At 43.5% G+C, this 27,733-nt stretch overlaps 3 protein-coding genes across 3 annotated transcripts; all 3 read left to right on the forward strand.

Annotated features, from left to right (window-relative positions):
• The first annotated feature begins 5,346 nt into the window (after positions 1–5,346).
• On the forward strand, positions 5,347–6,297 carry LOC149862213 (olfactory receptor 14C36-like). Its single transcript, XM_090053883.1, has one exon. The coding sequence runs from the start codon at positions 5,347–5,349 to the stop codon at positions 6,295–6,297; it is 951 nt and encodes a 316-aa protein (XP_089910009.1).
• An 8,701-nt stretch (positions 6,298–14,998) lies between these two features.
• Positions 14,999–19,180, forward strand: LOC149862214 (olfactory receptor 14A16-like). Its single transcript, XM_090053884.1, has 2 exons — positions 14,999–15,906; positions 19,141–19,180. The coding sequence occupies exons 1-2, from the start codon at positions 14,999–15,001 to the stop codon at positions 19,178–19,180; spliced, it is 948 nt and encodes a 315-aa protein (XP_089910010.1).
• Positions 19,181–26,570: 7,390 nt separating this feature from the next.
• Positions 26,571–27,524, forward strand: LOC149862215 (olfactory receptor 14A16-like). The gene has a single exon (XM_090053885.1). It carries the CDS (start codon positions 26,571–26,573, stop codon positions 27,522–27,524), a length of 954 nt encoding a protein of 317 aa, XP_089910011.1.
• The last annotated feature ends 209 nt before the right edge of the window (positions 27,525–27,733 follow it).

Here is a 27,733-nt window from a genome sequence, read left to right on the forward strand (position 1 = left end):
GTGGCCAGCTCTGGGGCCAGTAAGGAACTGAGATGCAACATGGGGGTGGGAGGAATGTGCGGACTCCAGGGACCAGACAAATCAAAGAGACAAGAGATCAGGCAGAGAGTGGAGTCAAAGAGCAAGCAAGATTGAGAAGCTAAGAGGTACTCAGAGTTCAACAAATGGCATTACAAGGTAAGTAGATAATAAGGTTATATTTTTTTAACCAGAGTTTTCAGCTATTATTCTCTGGAAATATGCTGAAGGAAATGATTTCATCAGCTGTATGATAAGGTTGAAAAGTTTTGAAAAGCTCATGAAGACTGGGCAAATGTTTAAGCAAGACTGATTTATTCCATTTTGTTGAAGATTTCTGGATCTTTACCAAAATTTGACAGAGAATTTAATGGAAGGTCAACAGGAAAATGAAAAACAACCCACATTAAAAAGAAGATTTAGTAGAAGAGAAGGAGAAAAGACGAAGAGCTGGAAGAACAAACAAAACAAGTTCAAGTTAAACAGTGGTGTGATGTATCTGATTGTGTGTTACAACCCTTTTTTTTTTTAGCTTTATGTATTCAAAGAGCTCATGGCTGGCAACAAAGATTTAAAAAATATGTTTACACCAAATTCATGTATAAAGCAAACGTATAAGCATAATAAATATGTTTAGTAAACTTTAGCTGGGACCCACTTGTTACACATAATTGACACTATTTACTAAAGGCACAAAATGAGAGTCCCTATCACCTACTGTGTCTTGCACCTAATGCTTCTTTTAATACATCCCAAAACTTCATTTGCCTTTTTCTGCCACTACATCACTCTGCAGGCTGATACTACCAAAACTACAAGATCCTTCTCCATAGTGCTGCCATCTAGGCAGATATCACCAATTTTAAATTCGTGTTTTTGATTATTCTCCCTGAGGTGTAGCACCTTGCATTTCTCAACATTGAATTTCATCCTGTTAGCTTCAGCACAGGTTTCTGATCTATGAAGACCTTTTCTGAATTGTGCACCTATCGTTCAACCTGTTCATAAACCTTTCTAGTTTCATGTTGTTGGCAAACTTGCTTTAAGAAGCTTTCAGTGCCAGCACCCAAATCATTAATAAACTTGTTGAACAGCACTGGGAAATATAACCCAAACTTCAGTCTGTGGAGGGGGCACTGCTGGGCCCAGAGCTCAGGGAGAGGTGGTGAGCCTCCAGAACGCTCTGAGAGATGCTGTCCAAATCCTGCTCCAGGGTGGCATCAGACCACAGAACTGAGGGAGCTGCGGTCAACGAAGGGTGTCAGCATCAGAGACCTTGGAAGGGTAGCAGTGGTGGCAGTGGGAGTCTCAGCAGCAGTGGTTCTCCCAGTTATAGCAGTACAGAGGTTTCAGTGACAGGGATCTAAGTGGTGGTGGGGATCTTAACCGGCAAGTGAGGTGTTGGCAGAAGGAGCCTTGGTGAAGGCAGTAGTGGTAGAGGTCTTTGTGAGAGTGTTGGGGGGTCTTACCATTGTTGGCAGTGGGAGTTTCAATCATAGCAACAGTAGGTGTCTCAGTAGCATCATCATGGGGGTCCCTATGGCAGCAGAGATACATCTGTCAGCACAGGGCCTGGGCCTTGCCAGTATATATCTCTCCTTTTATTAGATTTCTGCAGTCCTTCCCTCCTAGAGAAAAGAAACATCTGTGCTGGGATAGGCTTAGCCAGAATCTGCAGAGCAGTGGTTTCAAACATTTTTGGTGCAATCTGGCATAGATTATTGTGGGCAACTCCACCCACATTGAACCTTTTGTTTTGGAATACTGCAGAGAAGCCATTAAGGTGGACTCTTTTCAGCTTTCTGCTCTCTGGCAATCTCTGTTCTCCTGTGAAAACCAGACAAAATGTGTTTGCAAATAATGTAACAGCTATGGCATGTGTTGGTGGAATCAGTGAACAGTTTCATTAAAAATAAATAGCCCGAAACTTAATCATTCATGTGACTGATTTTACACTCTCAGATTTTTATCACACAAATTGGAGGTAAAAAGAATAGAAAAGGCGGTGACAGGTCACATGGAGAAATTGCATAGATGAGTGTAGTTCTCAAGATTTCTATGTGTCTTGCTCATGGGTGATGACTGTATATCACTCTAAACTGTGATTTTTCAAGGAATCTAAGAGACTTAGGTGCCCAAGATTTGTTCGCTTACATTTTTGGACTTCATAAGCAACAACTGTTTTGAGCCCTACACTTTGAGAGAGGAGCAGCACCTGGAAGGTAGCAGGAGGAATGCAGGCAGAGCTAGCCAGATGTTTAAAGTTGTAGCCTGGCACTTAGTGGTTGTGTCTACATGTTGTCCTATGGCGATGTAGTGATGTGCTACATCACTGCAAAGCGCACTATGGTGACACAGCGATCACGTGAGTCTACATGTAATCACCAGCTATTTCACGGTAGTGGTGCACTCCCTACTTAAATTGTGCTGCTATGGCAACATGGCAGGGAAATCAAAGCGTGCATCACCTGTACAGTGCAGTATGGGCAATCGCTGCACCATATTTTAGTACTTCCAAAAGGAAGAACTAAAGTATGGTGCAGTAACAATGTCACTATGTGGCAACATGGAGATGGGTTCAGTGAGGTTTACAAAATCATCTAAGTTATGAGAGTAAGCAAAAAGCCCACACAGGATATTGCCTAAATGTGAGTGGGTACCTATATCTATCATTTGATGCCTACATACAATTACCTATTTCGGGCACAGTTCATAGAGAACTTTGATAGAAGGAGGGACCATAAGTAATATCCTATGGCCTGTGGCTTGTTAGAGGTCAAGAAAGTGGATCACAGTGGTCCTTTTTGTCTTCAAATTTTTATTTCAGGTCTCTTCTTCTGAGTTGTGCAGGGCTCCTGGGAATGAGCCCCACATTACCCTAGGTGGAAAAAAAAGACCCTAAAAAACAGCTGCCTTGCAGCTTCAGCTCCTTCAGGCCAGTTGCACACAAGATATCTTCAGAAAGAAATTGGTTTGCATCCATTGTTGGGACAGAGGAGTGTGATGGAGGGCAAGGAGACATAGGGGTCTGTATTTTTTGCACCCGGTTAACCAATGAATAGAGTGTACAGATATTGAAGATGGACAATGACTATACTATCCTGGAAGAACTGAAAAACTAAATGCATTAGAGGCTGTGGTGAGAGAAAAAAAACAAACTGCTTTACACCAGCCCTGTAAGTTTGTTATTTTCAATTAAATTTTTAGTTTATTAATATACAAGGATAAAATAAGTGAATATAACTAGGGGAAAAAAATTCCTAAATAATTACAATTCTGAACCCCGCTCCTAATACAATGTAAATACTGTGGCATATAGTAACTCTGTAGTCACATATTAATAAATATCTACTCCAAATTGCAGTATTTAATTCATGGCACAGAGACAACTTGGGCTGTGGGGCACATAGCAATTATTACTTGCACGGAAGCATCCATGCAGAGCTTGGAGCTAAATCACTATATCCCTCTATGTTATTAAAATGTGTTTATCTATATCCCTGGAAATACAGAACCGTGACTTTCTGTTATTTTAATGTAATAGCTTCACAATAAAATGTGACAAGCTTTTTGTATTCATAGGGAATTGATTCTGATAAGACTATTTGAATAGGTATTTAATGCACAGTATTTTAAAACAATATTGCACTGGAGCAGATGTTCCCATGATATAAAGAGCTGAAGCTCTATGAAGCTCATTGGAGCTTCATTTTATAGCTGCACAAAGAGTATCCTCATATAGGATCTGATTTCTATGGGTATCTATTTGGAACACAGTTCACAGAGACCTTTGGTAGGAACAGGGACCATAAGTAGGATCCTATGGCTTGTGGCCAATTAGAGGTCAAGAAAGTGCATCACACTAGTCCTTTTCATCTTCAAATATTTATTCCTGGTCTCTGCTTCTGAGCTATGCAGCGCTCCTGGGAATGAGCCCCACATGACCTTAGGGGGGAAAAAAAAAGACCCTGATACACAGCTGCCTTGCAGCTTCAGTCCCTTCAGGCCAGTTACACACAAGATATCTTCAGAGAGAAATTCTTTTGCATCCACTGTTGGTACAGAGAAGTGTGATGGAGGGCAAGGAATTTAGGTGTCTGTACTTTTTGCACCCAGTTAACCACTGGATAGAGTGAACAGATATTGGAAATAAACAGTGAATATAACATCCTGGAAGAACCGAAAAACTGAATGCATTAGAAGTTGGAGGAACAGAAAAGACAAGCAAAATGCTCTATACCAGCCCTGTAAGTTTAATATTTCAATACAATTCTTAATTTATTCATACACAAGGATAAAATAAGTGAATATACCTATGTAAAAAAATTCCTAAGTCATTACAATTTTGAGCCTCTCTCCTAATACCGTCCAAAACCTGTGGCATATAGTAACTCTGTAGTCACATATTAATTAATATCTACACAAAATTGCAGTATTTAATTCATGGCACAGAGATGCCTTGGGCTTTGGGGCACATAGCACTTTTTACTTCTGAGGAAGCATCCATTCAGAGCTTGGAAATGAATCACTATATCCCTCTGTGTTTTTGAAGTATCTCTGGCAATAGAGAACTATGCCTTTCTGTTACCTTAATGTAATAGCTTCACAATAAAATGTGACAAGCTTGTTGTATTAATAGGGAATTGATTTTGTTAAGAATATTTGGAAGGTATTTAATGCACAGTATTTTTAAACAATATTGCAGTGGAGCAGACGTTCTCATGATATAAAGGGACTGAAGCTTTATGAAGGTCATTGGAGCTTCATTTTATACTTGTATTAAAAGTGTCCTCATTTATGATCTGATTTCTATGGGTATCAAGCATTTGCAACTCTGAGTGAGTGGCTCTTATAAATCTTGTGCACTAGTCCTGAGTGAAGAATGTTCCCTTTAATATAAAAGTAACATTTAGACCAACATATAAATATTGTTTTAAATTTAGAAACGTCTGGTTTTGGCATATGATTCATGGGGAAAACAGTTCTATGACAGGAAAGAAGGTTTGGCTTCAAACCCTGCTATTCAGCATAGTGGGTAAACATAATTCCTATGAGGGAATTTAGTGACATTAGACACAAAAAGAAACCTTCTCTTTTGACTGTATAATATTCTACAGGAAAACAACACTGTGCTCCTCAAAGTAACCCTTTCTTCTTGAAAATGTGTTCAGAAGCCAAATATTCCTTGAAACAATATTTTGTTTGGAAAATGTTCACCTGTCCTAAAGCTAAGACAGGCTAATGAGAGGAGAACAAGGGTGAGTGTCTTTGACCACTGTCTCTGTCTCTTTTCCACCACAGACAACGTATAATGTCTTGAAGGAGGAAATGTCTAATCAAACAACGGTGACTGAGTTCATCCTCCTGGGATTCTCTGAATCGTTGGAACTACAAATCCTGCACGTTGTCGTCTTCTTCACAGTGTACATGATAGCAATGGTGGGGAATCTCCTAATTTTTATGATCGTAGTCTTCGACCACCATCTGCATACCCCCATGTACTTCTTCCTGATGAATTTGTCCATCCTAGATATTGGATCTATCTCTGTGACTCTCCCCAAATCCATGACTAATACTCTAATGAACACAAGGAGAATTTCCTATGCAGGATGTGCCGCACAAGTCTTCTTCTTTGTCTTCTTTGTTACAGCTGACTTCTTCATCCTTACCATCATGGCATATGACCGCTATGTCGCTATCTGCAAACCACTGCACTATGAGATGCTAATGGACTGGAGAGCTTGCACCCGAATGGCAGCTAGTGCATGGGTTATTTCTCTTCTGTATTCTGCACTGCACACTGCTAACACTTTTCATTTACCTTTCTGCAACTGTAACATCATAAACCAGTTCTACTGTGATATTCCCCAGGTACTCAAGCTCTCCTGTTCTGATGCAATCATCAATGAAATTGGCATTCTGGCCTTTGGTGTGTGTCTTGGCTTTGGGTGTTTTTCATTCATCATAGTGTCATATGTTCAGATCTTCACCACGGTGTGTAAAATCCGCTCTGAGCAGGGTCAGCCTAAAGCCTTCTCCACCTGCATTCCTCACATCGTGGTGGTCTCATTGCTTTTCTTTACTTGCACCTTTGCGTACTTAAAGCCCACCTCCAACTCTGCATTAGCTCTGGATCTCCTTGTAACAGGTTTCTATTCCACTTTCCCTCCAGTGATGAATCCAGTCATTTACAGCATGAGGAACAAGGAAATCAAAGCTGCCCTGAGGAAAATGATCCCACAGATGTTATTCAGAATGAATGGCTTTGTAGGCTTGTGAGTAGGCAGCTATTCAATCCGGCTTCTGATCTGTCCCCTTCGGATGCCAGGGATCCTATCCAGAGCTCCGGACCGGGTTCCAATTTTGATCCTGACAAAGTGGCTCCAAAGCTTTGGAGTTGCCTTGGATATCTGGCCATAGGGTTTAATGTGGAATGAATAAAATATCTATAACGTTGGGTTTTTTTATCTGATTTTGATGAAATGTGCAGAAGCCATTCCTGTGAGCATGAAGTCTACCAAATTTCAAGAAGATCGATGCAGGGGTTTGGGGGAGAATGGCACCCCAGATTTCTGAGAGCCAAACGCATGTCATGCATATGTGTGTTACACCATGGGGAGGTGAAAACTGCAGGAGTGATGGCCCCTGCATAAGCCACAAAGTCTGCCAAGTTTCAAGAAGATAGGTGCAGGGGTTTGAGGGGAACTCCAACCCAAAATCTTGAAAGCAAAACTCATATCCCGTGTATGCGTTACACCCCAGAGGGGTGAAAACTGCAGGGGTGGTGAACCCCAGCTGATGCCACAAAGCCTAACAAGTTACAAGAAGATCTGTGCAGCAGTTGGGGGGAACTGCACCTCAAGCTGTGGACAAGCAAAACTCATGACAAGGGTGACACTGTGTGTGTTAAGTCTTAGTGGGGTGAAAGCTGCAGGTCTGCTAGCCTCTGCTGAGGCTATGATGCCTGCCAGCTGTCAAGGAGATCGGTGCAGCGGTTCTGGGGCCCTGCACTTCCAGCTGCTGACAGATGCAACTCGTGACATTGGTGCTTGTGCAACTGATGGTCTTGGTCTTGGGGCAGCTGATTGTCTGTATTGATTATTTTCTCTCCTTAGTCTGTTTTTTTGGTAGGTCCTAATCATTGCACGCTAACTTATTAACAGCTACAAATCCACAGGCTAAGGAGAAGAAAGAAATCAGTACAGAGCCCAACTGCTTCTGCTCCAAGAAAGACACAGTCAGTTGCACAAGCACACACGTCACTAATTTTGCCTGTCAGCAGCTAGAGATGACGGGTCCCAGACCCTGAAGCTCCTGCACCGATCTCCTTGACAGCTGGCAGGGGCTAGCAGGACTGCAGATTTCAGCCTGCTGCACCTTAACACACACAGTGTCACCCATGTCACACGTTTTGCTTGTCCACAACTTGAGGTGCAGTTCCCCGCAAACCCCTGCACCTATCACCTTGAAACTTGGCAGGCTTTGTGTCCTGAGCAGGGGCCACCACCCCTGCAGTATACCCTATGGCGAGATCTCCGAGGTGGCTCCGAAGCTTTTCCGAAACAGTTTGGAAGCTCTGAACCACTTCGAAAAGCCTAACGAAGCTCCTCCAGAACTGAAGCATGGACTGAAGCCTTGCACAGCCCTATAGTTTAGGTATTTGTTTCTTAATTCCTTTAATCATGTAAGGTCACATTTTAAACATCATCTGAAATTGTGTAATCTATTTTATTCTGCATGAAGTATTGAAAATGTTGTTAATTCTGAGTCACTCTACTGATGCCTAAGGAGTTATTGTAACGTATCATTTTCCATTACAGTACAATAAATCAATGAATCCTTTGGGCAGGGGGCTGGACTCGATGATCTCCCGAGGTCCCTTCCAGCCCTAATGTCTATGAAATCTATGAAATCTATGAATCTATTCCTCTGGTGGTGGCGGTTGCTGTTCTCCTTCCCCAGCTTTGCTAAGATCCAACTCTTAATTTCCTATCCCTCTAAAACCTTTTCATATTTTGACTTTATGAACCCCTCTGGAGTTAGTTTCTGTATTTTTGTTCTGATTATGACAGCCCATCTCCAGTGCAGCAGACAGAGAATTTTTTTCATTAATCCTACTCCATTTGCAGGCTTTTGCTGTGGCACACCAAGGCACGGTACAGTTTGCCTAATGTGCTCTTATCATTTCATGTAGACACAGTGTGCTTATTTCATCATATTGACATTCCTCAAAGGCTTAATGTCTAGGAGGACGGAGGTGTCAAGTGGGGTCCCCTCAGGGACAATCATAGACTCAATATTGTTCAACATCTTCATTAATAATTTGCATAACGAGATCAAGTGCACACTTAGCAAATTTCTGGATGACACCAAGATGGTTGCGTACACTCCAGCCTTTTACAGCTCTGCTCCAAAAGGCAATTGTCTTTGTTAGATCTCATCTCATAGATTGTAGGCCATTTCTCCATTTAACCCAGGTCATGGTCCTACATTTGAGACGAAATTATCACATGAAAAAATAAAGACTGGGGAACAGCTGGCTGGACTGCAGGACTGCAGAGAAGGGCCTGGGGTTTACAGTGGAGCACGAGACGAAAAGGAGCCAAGAGTGTGCTCATGTTCCAAAAAACATCCTGGGGTCTATTAACAAGAGTGTCATTTTCAAATCAAGGGAAGTCATTCTTCCAGTCTATTTGTGACTGGGGAGGCTTCACTTTGCGTACTGTGTCCTGTTTTTGGGCCCCATTCTTCAAGAAGGATGTGAACTGACAAGCAAGAGTCTGGCACAGAGAAAAATAATTAGAACCCTGAGTTGTGAGGAAACACTGTAAGCACTAGGGTTATTTAACCTGGAGAAGAGAAGATATGTGGAAAATTTGATAGCAGGCATCAAATGCCTGAATGGTGGTATGCAGACAGGATGCATGTGGGCTTTTTTCTGGCTTTAGTGGACAGATTTAGGAATAAAACCTTGAAGCTGCAGCAGATGAAATTTAGGTTATAAATAAGGGGGGATTTTCTGCCCCAGAAGGTAATCAGATATTGGAACAGGCTGCCTAGAGAATCTGTAGGTCTGTGATCCTTGAAACTGTTTCAAGAGCAGGTAGACAAGAAGAGACAAACAGGACCATGCAGTCCCTTAGCCCATCTCCCCCTGATGATTCCACAGTATTGCAGTTAAAGTGAAGTCAGGGATGAGGACAAGGGCTACACAATTGCTTCCTTATAACAGTCTCGGAAGGGGGAAGTGGTTGCCAAGTAATCACCACTCTCTGCAGCCAGGTATGTCTTGAGAGCTGGGACCTTGCCACCTCAGTGTTTCCCCAGCTCTGGAAGCCCAGCTTCTCTACAGACAATTGATGTTGGGACTTTCCAACACTTGGGTCAAGACCATTTCAACTAGCTCTTTCCTACCATCACCAGGTGTCATAGTGTGCCGTGCCACATGGTCCCTGACATGTCTCAATGTTGTCTTCATGAGCCCTCTCCTTGCCAAAGAAAGATCACCTCCCCAATGACCACTCTGCTGCTCTCGTCTCAAGTCCTCATCCTTAAACACATGGTATTCTTTCACCAGCAGGTCAACATCCAGCTGGTAGTGGATGCTAGCGTGGATATGGAAGAGACCTTTGTTGTCCTCTTCTAAGGGACTCTGTAGTATAGGGGACAAAGATATGGCTCATGGTCACATATCATCCAGCCCACACCCTTGCCTCTGAGTCCTGAATTGACCAACATACCATACACCAAGCCAGTCCCACCTGCACGCCCAGTTTACCCAGCACATGGAGTCCACTCTCGGGCCCCTGCTGCATGTGACACTCACATGGAGCTAGTTCAGGATCCCCACACATGCCAGATCCAATGCCCATTATACCTGCTACAGCCCGTCTAGGATACATGCTGCAATTTAGGATACCTGCTGCATGGGTGCTGGATCTGGCATGTGGGGGACAGTCTGTGGACTCTGTACAGCCTCTGAGGCCAGCCCAATGCAATGCATCCAGTTTAGGGACATGTCCTACACCCCTCACCTGGCCCACTAGGCCAAATGAGCTTGAGATCCCTACTCAAGGGCCCTAAGAGTCAGGCATAGCAGGGCAGGGTGCAGATGTCAAGCTCAACCCCTTTTTGATTTATTGTCTATCCAAAGTTTAAAAACAGTTAGGGTGGCTAGGAGCTGGAACCAACTTCCTAGGGAAGTGGTGCTGGCTCCTACCCTGGGGATCTTTAAGAAGAGGCTTGATGACTACCTGGCTGGACTCATTTGCGTCCAGTTTTTTTCTTCTGCCCAGGCAGGGGGCAGACTTGAAGATCTACAAGGTCCCCTCCGACCCTACTTCTATGATTCTATGAAGTGCCTGGGAGCAGCAGCAGTGCTTGTATTCAAGCAGCAGTAAAGGAGTCCATTGATGTCATGGGGATTTTTCAGTTGCTCTAATAAACAATATCATCTTTGAACCAAGAGTTCTAGAGTTTTGCATTTCTTCCGGATACATCAAAGAAAGTCACATCTGACAAGATCACCTCCTTTCTGGATAAGACGAGGCAATGGATGAGATGTCCTGTGGCTTTAATAAGGTTTTTGGAACGGCATCACGTGAGTCTCACGATTACTATACGGCAGATGGCTAGACAACTGGTGGGATCATTGTGCACAGGAAGAGCTCTCACCAAGGGTTTAATATCTAGCAGGGAAGAAATATTGCATGCGTTTTCCTAGTGGTCTGTCCTGGGTTTAATATTATTTAGTATCTTCATTAATGATTTGGAGCATGGGATTGAGTGCAAAGTTAGCAAATTGGCATTCACTAAAAAGATGTTGGAAGGGAGGCGGTAGGGTCCAGGTCACAGTTTAGGAGCCAAACGACCAGATCCAGAGAGAAATCCAGGGGCAGAGTCCAAAACACAAGGCAGAATCAGGGAATCAGATACTGAGTAAACCAAATCCAAGAGGCAATACGGTGAATAGGAGTCAACAGTGAGTCCTTTTTGCCAAGAAGTCAAACAGCATCCTGGGCTGCATTGGTTGAGGTGTTGCCAGTAGCTTACAGGAAGTCATTCTTTCCCACTATTCATTACTGGTAAGGTCACATCTAGAGTCCTGAGTTCAGTTTTGGGCCCCCCCACTATAGAACTACTGTGGACAAATTGTATAGTGTCTAGCAGAGGGCAACAAAAATGGTGATAGGCCTGTGGGATATGGGAGGCATGACCTGTGAGGAGAGGCTGACAGAACGTGGCTTATTTAGTCGAGAGAAGAGTGGGGTGGGATTTAATAGAGCTAGACTGTTCTCAGTGGTGTCAGATGACAGAGCAAGGAGCAATGGGCTCCAGTTACAGCAAAAGAAGTTTAGGTTAGAAAGTAGGAAGCAATTTAGAGTTGGGAGGGTAGTAAAACACTGGAACAGGTCACCCAGAGAATTTGTGGAGTTTCCTTCCTTGCAGTTTTCCATAACCTGGCTAGACAAATCTTTGGCTGGGATGAACTACTTGGGGATAGCTTTGTTTTGATCAGGGGGTTGGATTGGATAACCTCCTGAAGTCCCTTCCAACTCTAACTTTCTATTATTCTATGTTAGATCCCGACTCCATGTGGCACCCAATGACTAGGGAGACAACGATCCAATTGCTCATTGATCCTCTTACTCGTTAGCCAGAGCAAGCAGGGAGCAAACACCTGAACACATTGCTTGTGACAACATTATTCAGAATGGAGACAGCTTTGGATAAATGTCCCAAAATCTCCCAAAAGACAAACAAACATGCAGGAATGCTAGCTTCTTCTGAGGCCATGAAGCATGCCAGGCTTCAAGAAGATAGAGGCAGGAGGTTCAGAGAAACTGCACCCCTAAATCTTGAGAGCAAAACTCATGTCACCTGTATGTGTTAAGCCATGGTGGGGTCAAACCTGCAGGCATGCTAGCCCCTGCAGAGGCCACAAAGCCTGTCAAATTTCAAGGAGATCGGTGCAGGGTTTTAGGGAAATGGCACCGCAAGCTACAGACAAGCAAAACTCGTGATGTGAATGAAACTGTTTGTGTTAAGGTGTAGCAGGGTGAAAACTGCAGACCTGCTAGCCCCTGCTGAGGCCATGAAGCCTGCCAGCTGTCAAGGAGATAGGCACAGGGGTTATGGGTTTGGGGCCCTGCACCCCTAGCTGCTGACAGGCAAAACTCCTGACATGGGTGCTTGTGCAACTGCTGCCTCTCATCAGGCAGCAGGACTTGAGATCTGCCATCACTTGCCACTACAGACCTGGGGGTAATAATTGACCACAGTATAAACATGAGCCGGCAGTGCAATGCTGTAGCCAGCAGGGCCAACAATACACTGGCATGCATCAATTAATGCATCTCCAGCAAAACCATTGCAAAGAAGTGATTCTCCTGCTCTACGCGGCTCTTCTCAGCACATGTGAGACTGCAGCTGGAGCACTGCATCCAGTTCTGGGCTCCGCACTTTAAGAAGGATGTGGTCAAGCTTGAGAGATGCCAGAGAAGGGCTGCCCATGTGATCAGAGACTTGCACGGCAAGCCACATGAGGAAAGGCTGAGGGACCTGGGACTCTTGTGCCTGAAAAAGAGGAGGCTGAGAGGGGACTTGGTAGCAGGTTACCTCTACATCAGAAGCAAAGATCTAGGGCTCAGTGAAGAGCTGTTCACCAAGGCACCCTTGGGGAAAAGTAGGAATAATGGTCACAAACTGCTGGAAGAGCGTTTCAGGCTCATTTCAGCCTCAGTGTTAGGAAAAACCACTTCACAACTAGGGTGCCAAGACTGCGGTCTCTGGCAATCCCTGTTCCCCTGTGAAAACCAGACAAAATGAGTTTGCAAATAATGTAACAGCTCTGGCACGTCCTGGTGGAATCATTGAACACTTTGATTCAATAGCCTGAAACTAAACCATTCATGTGACTGATTTTACACTCACAGAGTTATATCCTGCAGATTGCAGATAAAAAGAATAGAAAAAGCAGTGACAGGTAGCCAGATGCTTAAAGTTGTAGTCTGGCACTTAGTAGTTGTGTCTACATGTTGTCCTATGGCGATATAATGATGTGCTGCATCACTGTAAAGCGCACTATGACAACACAGCGATCACATGAGTCTACATGTGATCACCAGCTATTTCACCATAGTAGTGCACTCCCTACTTAAGCTGTGGTGCTATGGCACCATAGTGGGGAAATTAAACTGCGCAGCGCCAGTGCAGTGCAGTACTGGCAGTTACCGTGTCATGTACTAAAGTATGGCGCAGTAACAATGTCACCATGTGGCAATGTGGACATGTGTTAGGTGATTTTGTAAACCTCACTGAAGTTATGAGAGTAAGCTAAAAGCCCACACAGGATGTTGCCTAAATATGTGTGGGTACCTACATATATCATTTGATGCCTACATACTATGACCTATTTGGAGCACAGTTCATAGAGAACTTTGGTAGGAGCAGGGACCATAAGTAATATCCTGTGGCCTGTGGCTTGTTAGAGGTCAAGAAAGTTCATCAGAGTAGTCCTTTTTCTCTTCAAAATTTTTATTTCTGGTCTCTGCTTCTGTGTTGTGCAGGGCTCCTGGGAACCAGTCCCACATGACTCTAGGGGAAAAAAAAAAGACCTTAATAAACAGCTGCTTTGCAGCTTCAGTCCCTTCAGGCCAGTTACACACAAGATATCTTCACAGAGAAATTAGTTTGCATCCACTGTCGGGACAGAGAAGTGTGATGGAGGGCAAGGACTTGTAGGTATCTGTACTTTTCACACCCAGTTAACCAATGGATAGGGTAGACAGATATTGGAGATGGACAGTGAATATAATATCCTGGAAGAACCGAAAAACTGAATGCAGAAAAGACAAGCAAACCACTCTACACCCGTCCTGTAAGTTCAATATTTCAATACAATTCTTAATTTATTCATACACAAGGATAAAATAAATGAATATGACTATGTAAAAAAATTCCTAAGTCATTACAATTTTGAACCCCTCTCATAATACTGTCCAAATACTGTGGCATATAGTCACTCTGTACTCACATATTAATTAATACCTACTCAAAATTACAGTATTTAATTCATGGCACAGAGATGCCTTGGGTTTTGGGGTACATAGCAATTTCTACATGTGGGGAAGCCTCCATGCAGAACTTGGAGCTGAATCATTATAGCCCTCTGTGTTTTTAAAGTGTGTTTATCAATGTCCCTGGAAATAGAGAACTATGCTTTTCTGTTATCTTAATGTAATACTTTCACAATAAAATGTGACAAGCTTTTTGTACTGATAGAGAATTGATTTTGATAAAAATATTTGAAGAGGTATTTAATGCACAATATTCTTAAACAGTATTGCAGTGGAGCAGGCCCTCTCTTGATATAAAGGGACTGAAGCTTTATGAAGGTCATTGGAGCTTCATTTTATACTTGTATTAAAAGTGTCCTCATTTATGATCTAATTTGTATGGGTGTCAAGAATTTGCAACTCCAGCGAGTTGCTCTTACGGATCTTGTGCATTAGTGCAGTGAGGAATGTTGACATTAATTTAAAAGTAACATTTAGACCAAAACATTTACCAAAATCAGACATTTCTAAATTTAAAAGAATATTCATGATTCATGGGGAAAACAGTTCTATGACAGGAGAGCGGGGTTGGCTTCAAAGCCTGCCCTTCAGAGTACCTTGTACAAACAAGTCCCAATCCTACGAGGCAATTTAGTGACATTAGACAGATAAAAAGATAGCTTCTCTTTTAACCGTATAATATTCTACAGGAAAACAACACTGTGCTCCTCAAAGTAACCCTTTCTTCTTGAAAATGTGTTCAGAAGCCAAATATTCCTTGAAACAATATTTTGTATTTGGAAAATGTGCACCTGTTCTAAAGCTAAGACAGGCTAATGAGAGGAGAACAAGGGTGAGTGTCTTTGACCACTGTCTCTGTCTCTTTTCCACCACAGACAACAGATAATGTCTTGAAGGAGGAAATGTCTAATCAAACCATGGTGACTGAGTTCATCCTCCTGGGATTCTCTGAATCGTTGGAACTACAAATCCTGCACGTTGTCGTCTTCTTAACAGTGTACCTGATAGCAATGATGGGGAATCTCCTCATTTTTATAGTGATAGTCTTTGACCACCACCTGCATACCCCCATGTACTTCTTCCTGATGAATTTGTCCATCCTAGATATTGGATCTCTCTCTGTGACTCTCCCCAAATCCATGACTAATACTCTAATGAACACAAGGAGAATTTCCTATGCGGGATGTGCCGCACAAGTCTTCTTCTTTGTCTTCTTTGTTACAGCTGACTTCTTCATCCTTACCATCATGGCATATGACCGCTATGTCGCCATCTGCAAACCACTGCACTATGAGATGCTAATGGACTGGAGAGCTTGCACCCGAATGGCAGCTAGTGCATGGGTTATTTCTCTTCTGTATTCTGCACTGCACACTGCTAACACTTTTCATTTACCTTTCTGCAACTGTAACATCATAAACCAGTTCTACTGTGATATTCCCCAGGTACTCAAGCTCTCCTGTTCTGATGCAAACATGAATGAAATAGGAATTTTGGCCTTTAGTGTGTGTCTCGGCTTAGGCTGTTTTTCATTCATCATAGTGTCATATGTTCAGATCTTCACTACAGTGCGTAAAATCCCCACTGAGGATGGTCAGCATAAAGCCTTCTCCACCTGCGTTCCTCACATCGTGGTGGTCTCATTGCTTTTCTTTACTGGCATCTTTGCCTACTTAAAGCCCACCTCTAACTCTGCATCAGCTCTGGATCTCCTTGTGACAGTTTTTTATTCCACTCTCCCTCCAGTGATGAATCCAGTCATTTACACTATGAGGAACAAGGAAATCAAAGCTGCCCTGAGGAAAATGATCCCATGGATATTACTCCAGAGGAATGGGTTGTGCATCCTTGTTATAATTTAGGCACTTATGTATTATGTATTATTCTCTTTAATCAAGGAAGGTCATTTTTTCACATCAGCTGAAATTGTGTAATTTATTCCATTCAACATGAAGTGTTGAAAATGTTGTCAATTCTGGGTTACTCTACTGATGCCTAAGAAGTAATTGTAATGTATTATTTTCTATTAAAGTACAATGAATGAGTTAATCTATTCCTCTGGTGGTGGCAGCTGCTTTTGTCCTTTCCCAGCTTCGCTAAGATCCAACTCTTAATTTCGTATCCCTCTAAAACCTTTTCAAATTTTGACTTTATGAAGCCCTCTGGAGTTAGATTCTGTATTTTTCTTCTGATTATGACAGCCCTTCCCCAATGCAGCAAACAGAGTATTTTTTTCATTAATCCTACTCCTGTGCCTTCAGTCTAGGACAGCATTTTGCAGTCTCTCAAGAGACCACAAGCCCCTTTCTCCAATTCTGTAAGTGTACAGAAATACACTCTTGCAGTTGGAAAAACTGGCTGCCTACCAAAATATCTGCTATGAGTCCCTGGACAGTGCAGAGCTAGGGGAAGATCCAGAAGAGGTGTAGAAGATACAGGGCCAGGAGTCTGCCCACCCCCAGACTCCTGCCCCACACTGGAACTTCTTCTCCAGTCAGACATGTCTCAATGTGGCCTCATGAGCCCTCTCCTTGCCAAAGAAAGATCACCTCCTCAATGACCACTCTACTGCTCTGGTCTCATGACCCCAGCCCTAAGCACATGTTATTCTTTCACCAGCAGGTCAACATCCAGCTGGCAGTGGATGCTAGTGTGGTTATCAAGGAGCCCTTTGTTGTCCTTTTCTAAGGGACTCTGTAGTATAGGGGGCAAAAATATCGCTTATGGTCACATATCATCCAGTGCATACCCTTACTTCTGAGTCCTGAATTGACCAACATGCCACGCCAAGCCTGTCCCACGTGCAGGGCCAGTTTACGCAGCCCATGGAGTCCACTCTGGGGCCCACGCTGCATGTGTCACTCACATGGAGGTAGTTCAGGATCCCCATGCACACCAGATCCAATGCCCATTATACCTGCTACAGCCAGTCTAGGATACATGCTGCAATTTAGAATACCTGCTGCAGGTGATCAGAGACAGGCACTGCATGCAGCACAGATCCCAGAACAAATGCTAGATGTAGTATGCAGGGGAAGCAGTACATGGGTCCCCTACAGACTGGATCTATCATCCACTCTGGCTGGCTTGGGGCTGGGGCTGCACAACGTTCTCTCTCTGAACCACCTAGAGTAGACAGCATGTGTGGCACAGACCCAACTTAGCCTGAGTTGGGCACCATGGGTGCTGGACCTGGCATGTGGGGGAGAGTTTGTGGACTCCGTCCAGCCTCTGAGGCCAGCCCAATGCCATGCATCCAGTTTAGGGAGCTGCCCTACACCACTCAGCTGGTCCACAAGTCCAAATGAGCTTGAGATCCCTACTCAAGGGCCCTAAGAATGAGGCATAGCAGGGCAGGGTGCAGATGTCAAGCTCAACCCCTTTTTGATTTATTGTCCATCCAAAGTTTAAAAACAGTTAGGGTGGCTAGGAGCTGGAACCAACTTCCTAGGGAAGTGGTGCTGGCTCCTACCCTGGGGATCTTTAAGAAGAGGCTTGATGACTACCTGGCTGGACTCAAATGAGTCCAATCTTTTCTCCCGCTCAGGCGGGGGCTTGGACTTGAAGATCTACAAGGTCCCCTCCGACCTGACTTCTGTGATTCTATGAAGTGCCTGGGAGCAGCAGCAGTGCTTGTATTCAAGCAGCAATAAAGGAGTCCATTGATGTCATGGCTATTTCTTAGTTGGTCTAATAAAAGAGATCATCTTTGAACCAAGAGTTCTAGAGTTTTGCATTTCTTCGGGATACATTCAAGCAAAGTCACATCTGACAAGATCACCTCCTTTCTGGATAAAGACGAGGCAATGGATGAGATGTACTGTGGCTTTAGTAAGGTTTTCGGAACGGCGTGACATGAGTGTCACAATTACTATACGGCAGATGGCTAGACAACTGGTGTGATCATTGTGCACAGGAAGAGCTCTCACCAACAGTTTAATAACTAGAAGGGAAGAAATAGTGAATGGGTTTTCCTAGTGATCTATTTTGCGTCTAATATTGTTTAGTATCTGCATTAATGATTTGGAGCATGGGATTGAGTGCATAGTTAGCAAATTGTCATTCACTAAAAAGTTGTTGGAAGGGAGGGGGTAGGCTCCCGGTCACAGTTTAGGAGCCAAATGACCAGATCCAGAAAGAAATCCAGGGGTAGAATCCAAAACACAAGGCAGAATCAGGGAATCAGATACTGAGTAAACCAAATCCAGGGGACAATACGCTGAATATGAGTCGACAGTGAGTCCTTTTGCCAAGAAGTCAAACAGTATCCTGGGCTGCATTGGTTGGTGTGTTGCCAGTAGCTTAAAGGATGTTATTCTTCCCCTCTATTTGGCACTGGTGAGGCCACATCTGGAGTCCTGAGTTCAGTTTTGGGTGCCTCACTTCAGGAAGACTATGGACAAATTGTATAGCATCTAGCGGAGGGCAACAAAAATGGTGATAAGCCTGGGTGATATTGGGGGCATGGTTTTTGAGGATAGGCTAAGGAAATTTGGCTTATTTAATCTAGAGAAGAGGAGGGTGGGATTTAATAGAGCTAGACTGTTCTCTGTGATGTCAGATGACAGAACAAGGAGCAATGGGCAAACATTGCAGCATGTTAAATTTAGGCTAGAGAATAGAAAGCAATTTGTCATTAGGAGGGTAGTAAAACACTAGAATGGGTTACCCAGAGAGGTTGTGGAGGCTCCATCCATGCAGGTTTTCATAACCTGGGTAGACACATCTTTGGGTGGGACGATCTACTTGGAGATAGTTATGTGTCGCAGGGCATTGAAGTGCCCTGCTCCTGGAAAGAAGGACAGGTGCTGGTTGACAGGGCAACCACAGTGGTCAGCTGACCGGAAGGGGGTGGCGCCTGGCCGATATAAACTGTACAGGCTGAGGCCAAGGAGGCAGTTCCCCTCTGGCAGCTGAAGAAGTTGGAGCTCGGTTGGAGCAGCTAGTGCAGAGAAACCCAATTGCCTGAAACAGCTCCCATGTGAGGAGACCAGGTGGAGGAAGCCCCGGGTAGGGATTTGGGAGGATAAACAACCATGGCTTAGAGTTTATGTTTTAGCCTGGAAGTTCCGTGTGAGTTATAGCTGGTTGGCTCGAGTTATTCTGTTTTGTTTGTTGTTTTTTGTTACACCGCAGGACCAGGTGAGGCTGTAGGGGTTGGAGAAGGCCTCATAGGAGCTCCCCAGTAGCATGGGGGAGGTTCCTGGTGCCAGAGAGGGCACAGTAGTCAGGTGCCGGAGAGGGCACAGCAGTTTAGGGGCCAGGCATGGCTAAGGCCACCTGAGCTCCAATCAAGACAAGCCCCAGAGAAGGCGAGGGCCCAGAGAGGGTGCAAGACCCGAAAAGGGGGTCTGGAGGCCAGGCATGGCTATGGCCACCTGAGCCTCAATTGCGGGGATTGCGAGGCAAGGCCCCAGGGAGGGCAACCGTATAGGAATAAGGAGCCCCAGGGAGGGTGACCATATAGAAAGTAGAAGATACGCCCAGAGGGCGTCTGCAAGGGCGCAGGCAATAATAACTTACTCACCAATGTCCGGTACATCTGAGAGGTTTGGGGCGTGGTATTAGGGGTGGTAGGAGCCACGCATAGCCCATAAGGCTGGGCGCACCAAAGCAATCTTTACGAACAGGGGCCAGGGTAAATAAGAGCACTGTGTCCAAGGGGGACAAAAAAGCAGCCTCCCTTATAATACATTAGTCATCAAAGACATGGCGGGCGAGAGCAAGGGTGCTTGATCAGCAACTTGCCATGGTAGCGGGGCGCCAGGAGAGATCACGGCTGCTCCTGGGTCCCCGCCCTGTGACACCATGCTTTGAGCAGGGGGTTGGACTAGATGACCTCCTGAAGTCCCCTCTAACCCTAACTTTCTATGATTCTATTGTTAGAAATATTATTAAAAATGCATTATGAATAGTGTTGTTAGAACAGCACAGCTGCCAGCTCTCCCTGGTGGGAGGGGGAGGCGGAGGAGAAGCTACTAAGGGCTCTTTGTATTAAGGTATCACTCTCTTTGTTTTGCAAATTTACTATCTCTTTGTTACACTAAATCACCCTCCCTTTCAAGCTTTCTTCATTTTCTTGGGTAGATAAGAGTAATTGCAATTTTTAATGATCCTGTCCTTGAAGACAGGGAAGGTTTGAACTTTTGGTAACCTAAAGAGCTTGCTGAGCAGGCGTAATTAGCTAATGCATATAAGCCTATCCGCCTCGCATACTTAAGTAGTTAATTATAATGCACATGCGACGGATGACGTGACGTCATTTCATATATGTTTGTATGAACCGGAAATGAGTTGTAAGAGTTCCTGCTTCTGCACACGTGCTCAGGAGAGAGGGGATAAAGCCTGCTGAGAAGTTGTCCCCGCGGGCAGAGTGTGGTCTTTTGTCTTCGCTCTGACCCTATTTGCAAATATACCTTTTGTATTGCTAATAGCGTGTGTCTGAGAGTTCTTCGCCTCCCGAGAAACGAACCGCAGCCATTTCTGCAACACTATCTACCTGGTGAACTTGGAGAAGAGAACCACACCAGCCTCAGGAGACAGGAAACAGAAGCACAGGGGAAGCCAAAGCCAAAATCAAAGCCAAAGCCAGACTGAAAATCGAGGAGGCTTACCACTGCAGACAAGGTAGAACTGGTGGCTGGTTTGGCGGCTGTTTCCAAAGGTGGGGATAAATGGGAAGTCTGAGATTTCAGCAGCCAATCAAGCAGATAGCGTATTAACTTGTTAGGGCAGAGTTTGTTAGCCAGTGATTCCACGGCCGGTTGTGGCTGCCTACACAATTAGGCCAGGCTGGGCCATCAGCTAGGGTCTGTGACAACCACAGTCCCAAGTCACAAGGCTATTCAGGTCAGGCTGTCCTCTAATGTGGATTGGAAATATGTATGTCCTAGTAAAATCTTGAATGGTGCTGGCAACACCGGAGTTAAGTCCCCAGACATGCGCAGATAACATCAGCTAATGGAAAATTCCAGTGTGCCCAGCGTGTGCCCCCTGGGTGACCTCCAGGCATGTCAATCAGACATGACCTACTTTTATTCTTGCATGCTCAGTTGCCACATAAAGCTCAGACCTGCACATGCTCAGTGTGTTAGAAGCATGATGTCAGCGTCTAGAAAATTCCTCCAACCAAGCACCCTGATTGGCTGAAGTGTCGCTTTAAAAGCTCTCTGACCCCCACCTTTGTGGTGGGTGCGTGAGTGTGGGCGTTAGTGTAGGTTGTTGATGCAGTAACAGAAAGGAGCTGCTTGATCCAAAGACAGAGGCTGCTTAGGCAGGGACTGTTGGTAGGGGAGAGTGTGGAATTCAATTCCCAGTTCCAATTCTTGAGTCTGCAGCGTGACTTACCTGTATCTTCTGTGTTTGATCTTCCGGCTACGAACTGTGTATTTTCTGGTTTTGACTACGTCTCTACAATTTCTGCCATTTGGATTCTTCGACCCGGCTACTGCTTACCTGGCTTTGAACTGACCTCGGCATTCCACATTGACTACGATTCGACTCATTCCTACGTACCTGATCTTCGCTGCGTCACGTTCCAGTTGTCGACCTCGGCTTCGTATATGACTACTCATTGTCCATTAACTCGGACTGGTGTCACGGGACTTACCGTATACAGCGTGTTACAGTTTACGTGTTCTTGTTTGTATTCCCCATTTAATGAGCTGTTGATCAGCCCTGGGACTAGGTCTTCGGACTGAACCTCATGGGCCAACAGACCCCTTCGTTGTTCATTGTTGTAACTGTAACTGAGGACATTGCTGTCTACGCCTAAAGCGTAAGTTAAATAAATTCATCTTCATTTCAATCCACTCCAGGTCCATATCTCCTGACTCCACGCCAATAATCCCACCTGTCTGTATCTGATTGCCACCCCGGCCCACCGTGACGTAGCGGGGAAATCAAAGTGCGCACCACCTGTACAGTGCAGTACGGGCAGTAACTGCACCATGTTTTAGTTCTTCCAAAAGGAAGTACTAAAGTATGGCGCAGTAACAATGTCACTATGTGGCGACATGGAGATGTGTTCAGTGAGGTTTACAAAATCACCTAAGTTATGAGAGTAAACTAAAAGCCCACACAGGATGTTGCCTAAATATCAGTGGGTACCTCTATATATTGTTTGTGCATACATAGAATGATCCATTTGGGACACAGTTCCTAGAGACTTTTCGTAGGAGAAGGGACCATAAGTATGGCCTGTGGCTTGTTAGAGGTCAAGAAAGTGCATCAGAGTAGTCCTTTTTGTCTTCAAATATTTCTTTCTAGTCTCTGCTTCTGAGTTGTGCAGGGCTCCTGGGAATGAGTCCCACATGACACCAGGGGAAAAAAAAAGACCCTAAGAAACAGCTGCCTTGCAGCTTCAGTCCCTTCAGGCCAATTACACACAAGATATCTTCAGAGAGAAACTGGTTTGCATCTACTGCCGGTACAGAGAAGTGTGATGGAGGGCAAGGACTTGTAGGTGTTCGTACTTTTTGAACCCAGTTAACCAATGGATAGAGTGGACCGATATTGAAGATGGACAGTGAAAATTATATCCTGGAAGAACTGAAAAACTGAATGCATTTGAAGTTGGGGGACAGAAAAAAAACTAACAAACCCCTCTATACCAGCCCTATAAGTTTTAATATTTCAATACAATTCTTAATTTATTCACACACAAGGATAAAATAAGTGAGTATGACTAGGGAAAAGAATTCCTAAGTCATTCCAATTCTGAGCACCTCCCCTACTACAGCACAAATACTGTGGCATATAGTAACTCTGTACTTGCATATTAATTAATATCTACTCCAAATTGGAGTATTTAGTTCACGCCACACGGATACCTTGGGTTTTGGGGCACATAGCAATTTCTACAGGTGAGGAAGCATCCCTGCAGAGCTTGGAGCTGAATCACTATATCCCTCTGTGTTTTTGAAGTGTGTCCCTGGAAATAGGGAACTATGCTTTTCTGCTATCTTGATGTAATAGCTTCAAAATAAAATGTGACAAGCTTTTTGTACTGATAGGGAATAGTTTTTGATCAGAATATTTGAATAGATATGTAATGCACAGTATTTTTACAAAGTATTGCACTGGAGCAGTCCCTCTAAGTATCCTCGCCTATGATCTGATTTCTATGGGTGTCAAGCATTTGCAGCCCTGAGTGAATGGCTCTTAAGAAGCTTGTGCACTAGTGCAGAGTGAGAAATGTTGATTTTAATTTAAAAGTAACATTTACACCAAAATATTTGCCAAAATCAGACATTTCTAAATTAATAAGGATATTTATGATTTTGGGGGAAACAGCTATATGACAGGAAAGAAGCCTTGGCTTCAAAGCCTGCCCTTCAGAACAGCGGGTACAAGTACAGCGGGTACCAAGTCCCAATCTTATGACGGAATTTAGTGACATTAGACAGATAAAAAGAAACCTTCTCTTTTCACTGCATAATATTCTAAAGGAAAACAATAGCATTCCCTTGAAAGCTACCCTTTCTTCTTGAAAATGTGTTTTTAAAGTATGTTTATCTACATCCCTGGAAATAGAGAACTATGGTTTTCTGTTATCTTAATGTAATAGCTTCACAATAAAATGTGACAAGTTTTTTGTACTGATAGAAAATTTATTTTGATAAGAATATTTGAATTGGTATTTAATGCACAGTATTTTTAAACAGTATTGCAGTGGAGCAGGCCCTCCCTTGATATAAAGGGACTGAAGCTTTATGAAGGCCATTGGAGCTTCATTTTATAGTTGTATTACAAGTGTGATCAGAGACTTGCACGGCAAGCCACATGAGGAAAGGCTGAGGGACCTGGGACTCTTGTGCCTGAAAAAGAGGAGACTGAGAGGGGACTTGGTGAACAGCTCTTCACTGAGCCCTAGATGTATGTTTCTGATGTAGAGGTAACCTGCTACCAAGGCACCCTTGGGGAAAAATAGGAGTAATGGTCACAAACTGCTGGAAGAGCGTTTCAGGCTCATTTCAGCCTCAACATTAGGAAAAACTACTTCACAACTAGGGTGCCAAGACTGTGGTCTCTGGCAATCCCTGTTCCCCTGTGAAAACCAGACAAAATGAGTTTGCAAATAATGTACCAGCTCTGGCACGTCCTGGTGGAATCATTGAACACTTTGATTCAAAATAAATAGCCTGAAACTAAACCATTCATGTGACTGATTTTACACTCACAGAGTTTTATCCTGCAGATTACAGACAAAAAGAATAGAAAAAGCAGTGACAGGCCACACGGAGAAGTTGCATAGATGAGTGTAGTTCTCAAGATTTCTGTGTCTTGCTCATGGGTGATGACTGTATGTCACTCCAAACTTGTGATTTTTCAAGAAATCTAAGGAACTTGGGTGCCCAAGATTTGTTCGCTTACATTTTTGGACTTCACAAGCAACAACTGTCTTGAGTCCTACACTTTGAGAGAGGAGCAGCACCTGGAAGGTAGCAGGAGGAATGCAGGTGTAGGTGTGCAGAGGTAGCCAGATGTTTAAAGTTGTAGTCTGGCACTTAGTAGTTGTGTCTACATGTTGTCCTATGGTGATGTAGTGATGTGCTACATCACTGTAAAGCGCACTATGACAACACAGCGATCACATGAGTCTACATGTGATCACCAGCTATTTCACCATAGTGGTGCACTCCCTACTTAAGCTGTGGTGCTATGGCAACATAGTGGGGAAATTAAAGTGTGCAGCACCAGTGCAGTGCAGTACTGGCGGTTAATGTGTCATGTACTAAAGTATGGCGCAGTAACAATGTCACCATGTGGCAAGGTGGAGATGTGTTCAGTGAGGTTTACAAAATCACCTAAGTTATCAGAGTAAGCTAAAAGCCCACGCAGGATATTGCTTATATGTGAGTGGGTACCTATATATATTGTTTGATGCCTACATACAATGACCTATTTGGAGCAGAAGTTCATAGAGAACTCTGGTAGAAGCAGGGACCATAAGTAATATCCTATGGCCTGTGGCTTGCTGGAGGTCAAGAAAGTTCATCAGAGTAGTCCTTTTTCTCTTCAAAAATTTTATTTCTGGTTTCTGCTTCTGAGCTGTGCATGGCTCCTGGGAATGAGTCCCACATGACGCTGGGGAAAAAAAAAAAAAGACCCTAATAAACACCAGCCTTGCAGCTTCAGTCCCTTCAGGCCAATTGCACACAAGATATCTTCAGAGAGAAACTGGTTTGCATCCACTGTTGGGAGAGAGAAGTGTGATGGAGGGCAAGGACTTGTAGGTGTCTGTACTTTTCGCACCCAGTTAACCAATGGATAGAGTGGACAGATATTGGAGATGGACAGTGAATATGATATCCTGGAAGAACTGAAAAACTGAATGCAGAAAAGACAAGCAAACCGCTCTACACCTGTCCTGTAAGTTTAATATTTCAATACAATTCTTAATTTATTCATACGCAAGGATAAAATAAATGAATATGACTATGTAAAAAAATTCCTAAGTCATTACAGTTTTGAACCCCTCTCATAATACTGTCCAAATACTGTGGCATATAGTCACTCTGTACTCACATATTAATTAATACCTACTCAAAATTACAGTATTTAATTCATGGCACAGAGATGCCTTGGGTTTTGGGGTACATAGCAATTTCTACATGTGGGGAAGCCTCCATGCAGAACTTGGAGCTGAATCATTATAGCCCTCTGTGTTTTTAAAGTGTGTTTATCAATGTCCCTGGAAATAGAGAACTATGCTTTTCTGTTATCTTAATGTAATACTTTCACAATAAAATGTGACAAGCTTTTTGTACTGATAGAGAATTGATTTTGATAAGAATATTTGAAGTGGTATTTAATGCACAATATTCTTAAACAGTATTGCAGTGGAGCAGGCCCTCTCTTGATATAAAGGGACTGAAGCTTTATGAAAGTCATTGGAGCTTCATTTTATAGTTGTATTAAAAGTGTCCTCATTTATGATCTAATTTGTATGGGTGTCAAGAATTTGCAACTCTAGCGAGTTGCTCTTACGGATCTTGTGCATTAGTGCAGTGAGGAATGTTGACATTAATTTAAAAGTAACATTTAGACCAAAATATTTACCAAAATCAGACATTTCTAAATTTAAAAGAATATTCATGATTCATGGGGAAAACAGTTCTATGACAGGAGAGCGGGGTTGGCTTCAAAGCCTGCCCTTCAGAGTACCTTGTACAAACAAGTCCCAATCCTACGAGGCAATTTAGTGACATTAGACAGATAAAAAGATAGCTTCTCTTTTAACCATATAATATTCTAAAGGAAAACAACACTGTGCTCCTCAGAGTAACCCTTTCTTCTTGAAAATGTGTTCAGAAGCCAAATATTCCTTGAAACAATATTTTGTATTTGGAAAATGTGCACCTGTTCTAAAGCTAAGACAGGCTAATGAGAGGAGAACAAGGGTGAGTGTCTTTGACCACTGTCTCTGTCTCTTTTCCACCACAGACAACAGATAATGTCTTGAAGGAGGAAATGTCTAATCAAACAACAGTGACTGAGTTCATCCTCCTGGGATTCTCTGAATCGTTGGAACTACAAATCCTGCACATTGTCGTCTTCTTAACAGCGTACCTGATAGCAATGATGGGGAATCTCCTCATTTTTATAGTGATAGTCTTTGACCACCACCTGCATACCCCCATGTACTTCTTCCTGATGAATTTGTCCATCCTAGATATTGGATCTCTCTCTGTGACTCTCCCCAAATCCATGACTAATACTCTAATGAACACAAGGAGAATTTCCTATGCGGGATGTGCCGCACAAGTCTTCTTCTTTGTCTTCTTTGTTACAGCTGACTTCTTCATCCTTACCATCATGGCATATGACCGCTATGTTGCCATCTGCAAACCACTGCACTATGAGATGCTAATGGACTGGAGAGCTTGCACCCGAATGGCAGCTAGTGCATGGGTTATTTCTCTTCTGTATTCTGCACTGCACACTGCTAACACTTTTAATTTACCTTTCTGCAACTGTAACATCATAAACCAGTTCTACTGTGATATTCCCCAGGTACTCAAGCTCTCCTGTTCTGATGCAAACATCAGTGAAATAGGAATTTTGGCCTTTAGTATGTGTCTCGGCTTAGGCTGTTTTTCATTCATCATAGTGTCATATGTCCAGATCTTCACTACAGTGCGTAAAATCCCCTCTGAGCAAGGTCAGCTGAAAGCTTTCTCCACGTGCATTCCTCACATCATGGTGGTCTCATTATTATTATTTACTGCAATCTTTGCCTACATGAAGCCCACCTCCAACTCTCCATCACCTCTGGATCTCCTTGTAACAGGTTTCTATTCCACTCTCCCTCCGGTGATGAATCCAGTCATTTACAGCATGAGGAACAAGGAAATCAAAGCTGCCCTGATGAAAATAATCTCATGGATACTCTTCAGAAGGACTGGGTTGTGTATCTTTCCCTAATTATTGTGCTATAGGTACTTATTTATTATTCTCTTTAATCATGTATGGTCACATCTTAAACATCATCTCAAATTGTGTAATTTATTTTCTTCCACATGAAGTGTTGAAAATGTTGTTAATTCTGGGTCACTCTACTGATGCCTAAGGAGTTATTATAATGTATCATTTTCTATTAAAGTACAATGAATGAGTTAATCTATTCCTCTGGT

This window comes from Crocodylus siamensis, chromosome 6 (assembly GCF_052110815.1).
Source record: "Crocodylus siamensis isolate JL-2025a chromosome 6, ASM5211081v1, whole genome shotgun sequence".
In the NCBI taxonomy this organism is placed as follows: Eukaryota; Metazoa; Chordata; order Crocodylia; family Crocodylidae; genus Crocodylus; species Crocodylus siamensis.